At 34.1% G+C, this 6000-nt stretch overlaps 1 protein-coding gene across 2 annotated transcripts; it reads left to right on the top strand.

Moving 5' to 3' along the window:
* The first annotated feature begins 1155 nt into the window (after window positions 1-1155).
* On the top strand, window positions 1156-4954 carry LOC114170499 (G-type lectin S-receptor-like serine/threonine-protein kinase At4g03230). Of its 2 annotated transcripts, XM_028055992.1 has the most exons (7): window positions 1159-2546; window positions 2755-2892; window positions 2965-3161; window positions 3407-3617; window positions 3710-3947; window positions 4029-4176; window positions 4396-4952. In XM_028055992.1, exons 1-7 carry the CDS (start codon window positions 1268-1270, stop codon window positions 4702-4704), a joined length of 2520 nt encoding a protein of 839 aa, XP_027911793.1. In that variant the 5' UTR covers window positions 1159-1267; the 3' UTR covers window positions 4705-4952. The 2 variants fall into 2 exon arrangements, with proteins under 2 accessions (XP_027911794.1, XP_027911793.1); XM_028055993.1 differs by lacking the exon at window positions 3407-3617 and having other exon boundaries at window positions 1156-2546; window positions 2965-3132; window positions 4396-4954.
* The last annotated feature ends 1046 nt before the right edge of the window (window positions 4955-6000 follow it).

Here is a 6000-nt window from a genome sequence, read left to right as displayed (position 1 = left end):
TTTAATATTTAGGGTATTGATTATAATTATTAAAAATTAGATTCTCTTTATTTTTTTATGGTAGAATTAAAGTATTAAAAATCTATCATCAATCAAAAACATATTTTTTATTTTATTTTATTATTATTTTTAACAAAATAAATGTATTCAACCGGACCAAGTTGGGAGTTGACAATAATTTGGATAGTAACTTTGTCACAAACAATTATAATCTAACTTCTCTTCACTTGAACAAATGAACTTTACCTTTAAACCTATTTTAGACATGAAAGAATGTCCAGAAAAAAGCTAACATGCCTCAACCAAGTCAAGTCAAGTATGCGATTAACATAATTTGACACAAATGTTATTCGAGATAACATTTCAAGCATTCATTTGATTGGTTTCTGTAAACGGTAAGCGATACTGTGTACGTATGTGTAAATTATAGAGATTAAATATACAAGGGCGAAATCCTAAAATATGGATAAGTAAAGATATTAAATAATTAACTAATCGTAAAATATAACAGGCACTGTTATTGTAATTTAAAATATCTAAAAGTTTCTTGAATTTCTAAAAATTCTAAAATATCTTAATTAGTGAAGGTTATAGAAAATTTTATAGTGAAGTTTTAATCAGAGAAGTTCATAAAAATGAGTTTAGATATCTCCATTAACTTCTATAAATATCTTGTTGTACTTAACATTTTCAAGCAAGAAAAATTGAGTTCTCTGTCACGTTTCCTCTATAAGGCACAATACAATATCAAATTTGAATTAATTCCGTCATTATTTTAAATAATGAAACTCAGCTCATGATCATCAATAAAGTCCGTCCTCGACTTAGAAAGCGACAGTTTTGGCTGCCTTTTATTCTTTGGAATATTACACATCACGGGCAAGTGTCTATTTCTGAAGTCAACAAGTCCACCCTCCACTTAGAAAGTGACAGATTTGGTTGCATTATATTGTTTTGAATATTATAATTGAAAAATATTCATGACACAAAAAGAGTGTATCAGCACTTAACATACATCTAGAAAGAGAATAAACATAAAAATAGGTTTAAAGATACAAAGGAAAAGGAAATATGCGACAAGTGTAGATAAAATTGAGATATATGGGTATCATTTAGTCATCACAATTCATTAATTAGTTTAAGTCAAGCCACCAATGCTGTCATGAATACCAGCCATTCAATCCGTCATCTACAAATTATTAGATTGGATTTCTCATATAATATGTAGAATTGTGTTAAATAATGCAAATCAATGTTGTGAATTAAAATGGCATTAACTTCCTCTACTCTGGCATCCTTGACATCATTCCTTTGCCTGTGTACGTTTTGTGTTAATGCAGTCATCCACAGACAAATTTTGAAAACAGGAGAATCACTGCGAACCTCAGACTCAGTTGTGTCCGGTAACGGGAAGTTCGAACTGTGCTTTTTCGGCAGAGTTAGAGATAACTCATTCAGAGATAACTCAACCAAGTACTACGTTGGTATACGGTATAAAAGGGTTCTAAACGACAAGAAGAAGATTGTTTGGGTTGCTAACCGAGACTACGCATTTGAAACATCCTCAGCAGTTCTTACCTTTCATATTGATGGAAGTTTTGTGATCAAGGATGGACGAGGTATATACTTTCTCAGCAAGCTTTCAAACAATTTCAAGACCTATGGCATGCTCTTGGATTCAGGAAACTTGATACTGCTGAAAACCTCAAATAATGAGATTTTGTGGCAGAGTTTTGATCATCCCACGGACACCCTTTTACCCGGAATGAAACTAGGATATTATGAAGGAAACATTTGGTCATTGCGATCATGGACAAGTGCAGATGACCCTGCCCCTGGAGCTTTTTCCCTCCAGTATGATTACGGCAAGGCGAACCTAATCATCAACAATGGTTCTAATGTGTTCTGGATTGACGACAGCTACAACGATACTATTGGCAATGTTATTAGACAAAGTGATTTGAATAAGTCACATCCGACGAACGACAGTTATTTCGCTTTGCGAGTTGGTAGTGACTCTAGGTTGGTACTAGAAGTGTCTGGGGAGCTCAATCTGGAGTATTGGTCTGATAAAGAACAACGTTGGGTTTCTAATTCATCCAAGTGTGGAACTAACAATTGGTGTGGAGCCTTTTCCATCTGTAACCCGGAAGCTCTTGACCCTTGTGACTGTCTTAATGGTTTCAGGCCCTTTGATGCTGATTCTTGGAGTAAAGGGGACAAATCCGCTGGCTGTGTAAGGAAAAAAGAGTTATCGTTCTGCAGTAACGGTGTTGAATCCAACGATACATTCAACCAACTCTATGATGTGAACTCAGTATCAGCTTCGAACTGGACGATAAAGATCGGTACAGCAAGAGAGTGTGAAAGAACTTGTTCTAAGAATTGTTCTTGTGTTGCTTTTTCATACTATGCGAACGGTAACTGCCAGTTGTGGTTTGGTTCATTATTGAATCTAAAGAACGTCTCAACAGAAGTGATAAGTTTTGATAATAGCAATCCAATTATTTTCCTAAGAGTTGCTGCCTCAGAATTGGATACTTCTGGTAAGTTCAAGAAGCCTCAATTATAGAACCCTCAGCTGCTATAAGATACATTTTTGTGTGCTCTCAAAGTTAAGAAGACACAATCCTTAGTTGTTTTTCACTCAACTGATACTTGTCTCTCTTTTCTCTTGAGTCTCTTCACTTCACAGCTTAGATAAATTTATCAGTCAACAAATGGATTTTCATAGTTGATAAATTTTCTCTGCAGATTCGAACACAACAAGAGCAAAAGAAGGAGGATATACTGTTAGCAAGAATCTACTTCTGATTGTTATACTCATCTCTTCTCTAGCTTTTCTTGTAGTGGGCCTTTTAGTTTACTGGATTAGAAACAAGAGGAGAAAAGGTAAGAAAGAAACAAGTTTCCAAGTAAATTCAGAGAATTTAAACTTATGAACTAATTTTCTTCAATCTGCAGGGGAAGATTTGCTCCATTTTGATATAAGCATGAGCATGAAAGTTGAAGATTCTGAACTTACTGAATCAGATAGGAGTGCCAAAGTGAAGAAGGAAGTCAAATTGCCTTTATTCAGTTTCGAGAGTGTTGCAGCTGCAACTAATAATTTCTCAGATGCAAATAAACTTGGTGAGGGTGGCTTTGGACCCGTTTACAAGGCATGCTCAAAAACTCTTAGCAATTTTTTTGTGCAAATAATCTATCCTCTCTATATAAACAGTTTTGACGATGTCGTTCAATCGCAAGTGATATATATGATGTTGGGTTCTAAATAATAAAAAGCAGAACACAATAAAAAATTTAAAGAAACCACTTTTTTTCATGCTAAATATTCATTGAAACCACGTATCTTTGTAGTTACTACGCCATATATGTGATTTTTACAAAAGATAAGAAAATACAGGGTACATTATTTAATGGGGATGAGGTTGCCGTGAAAAGACTGTCACGGAGATCTGGTCAAGGATGGGAAGAGTTAAGAAATGAAGCTTTGTTGATTGCAAAACTCCAACACAACAATCTTGTTAGACTTCTTGGTTGCTGCATTGATCGAAATGAAAAAATGCTGATTTATGAGTTTATGCCTAATAAAAGCTTGGATCTTTTCCTTTTTGGTTTGTATCCTACAGTCTCTGAACTCTCTTAAATATGATCCCATCTCCTAAACTTAAACTTTGGTTATGACATCTTTAATGATGCATAGCAGATGCAACGAAGAAACGGATGCTAGATTGGGGAACAAGAGTAAGAATAATTGATGGAATTGCCCAAGGAATTCTTTATCTTCATCAGTATTCCAGGTTCAGGATCATTCACCGAGATCTAAAAGCCAGCAACATATTGTTGGACAGCAATATGAATCCCAAAATATCAGATTTTGGAATAGCAAAAATATTTGGTGATAATGAACTTGAAGCAAATACAAACCGAATAGTTGGAACATAGTAAGTCAATTAACTATAACTATAACCAGTCATTTTCTTAAAATGATCAACCATCTATTAATTAATGTACTTTATTCTCAGTGGTTACATGGCTCCTGAATATGCATTAGAAGGACTTTTCTCAGTAAAATCAGACGTGTTTAGTTTTGGGGTCCTTCTGTTGGAGATTATAAGTGGCAAGAAGAATATTGGCTTTTATCAAACGAGTTCCTTCAATCTTCTTGGATATGTGAGTTTCTAGATTCCATCCATTTGTTCTTCATTTGCATGTTCACATTCAAATTGATTTCACGATTTTTGGATGTTCTGATCCCTTTCACAAAAGGTATGTCATAGGATGATGGGTTTTCTTTTTTCCGAACATGGAGAGTGTACAAAATCATAGTGCCATACCATAATATGCTCCAAACATTCTAACTTTGAGCTTGTTTTGTGCTAAATCTTGAAGGCTTGGGATCTTTGGACCAGAAATTCAGGAGTGGATCTGATGGATAGTGCATTAGATGAGAGTGATACTTTATGTAATGTGTCAAGATATGTGAACATAGGACTTCTTTGCGTTCAAGAAAGTCCAGAAGATAGGCCAACCATGTCTGACGTTGCATCAATGATTGGGAATGACACTGTGCCCCTTCCTTCTCCTAAACCACCTGCATTTCAAAAGCTCAGAGGTGATGATAGTTCAACATTGCCCTCCACCTCCACAGAAAGACTTTCAGTTAATGTTATCACAGAAACAATTGTGGAAGCAAGATGAGTCACTATAAAAATCCTCCTTCTAGTACTTGGATTAGACAAGAGCTCTTTTCTATTTATAGTTTGCTCTATCAATATTTATTCCTCTTCTATATTTACCACGGGATCTGGTTAAGAAAAACTGAGTCTGATTCCAACAGTTAAATGATGTTTAAAATACTTATTTCGATGATGGATCTTGCCTTTTTTAATAATTATAAATGATGCAAGACTGCAACATATAAGTAAAATGTTGGAACATGGAAGTAATCTAGCTTATTTTGTAATCTTGCTTTATTGATATATTGTTGTCAATTTTAATTTGGGAGAAATGTTTTTTTCAAAATTTATGAAAAAGAAATGCATCCAAATCTCTTTAATTCTACCTCTTTCCCTAATTATGGATATCTTAAATATTAAATTTGTTGTTAATGATTGTTAAACTTTATACTTTCCTAAAATTTAAGTATAATAAAATTTAGGTTAAATTACTCTTTTAGTCATTTTATTTGTTAAGTAGTTTCAAAATGGCCATTCAATTATTCGTTGTTTCACTCTCATACTCATGTTTTACAAAGTGACTCAATTTAGTTCTCTTCGTTTAAATTGAACAAACACCATTCACAAGTATTGAGGTGGCAAAATTGAACTGATACATGTCAAAGTTGTTAAGAGGGGTGCAATTGACGTGGCATCAGTTATAAAAAGTTCTTTTTCTAGTGAGTCATGAAACCCTAAATGTTGGATAGGTTCAAAATTGAGAAGGTTTTCTTTCCCCTTTGTTTTGTTGCTCTTGTGAAATCCTGTAAGCATATTATCGCGAGTTTGTGGTGTTGTGAGGCATGTCCCAAGTTAACTCCTATTGTTCTTGCACATGTTCGAGCAATGAAAATGGTGGTTTCCCCTCTACTGGTGGTGGGTGGAAAGGGTTGGGTGTAACTCCAATTTGCTAGTGTGGAAAGGTTGTTTTCATGAGAATTGTCAGAACAACTAGAATGCTAGGAAGAAATTTTGGGGTTGCCCAAATTTCAAGGTTAGATCCATGAGTGTTGTTGCAATTTTTTTTTTTAAATTATTGAATGTAATTATTGTTTATTGGTTTTTTTCTTCGTTTTATGAACATAGAGGAAATCAAGAATATGTTAGGTGTAATTATTTCAAGTGATGTGGAAAAGATGATATTAATGAAAGGGATAATGTTATCTTCAGGCATAGGAGGAAGATTTGTAGTTTAAAGAAATAATAAGTTGTATGAGAAATGGGTGAAGCGTTTAATAGGAGTTGTTTGTGTTGTTGTTGTAATTAATATAATCTTAGT

This window comes from Vigna unguiculata, chromosome 11, assembly GCF_004118075.2.
Source record: "Vigna unguiculata cultivar IT97K-499-35 chromosome 11, ASM411807v1, whole genome shotgun sequence".
NCBI lineage: Eukaryota > Viridiplantae > Streptophyta > Magnoliopsida > Fabales > Fabaceae > Vigna > Vigna unguiculata.
Note: the sequence above shows the minus strand (reverse complement) of the source record. Positions and strands in the feature narration are given on the sequence as shown.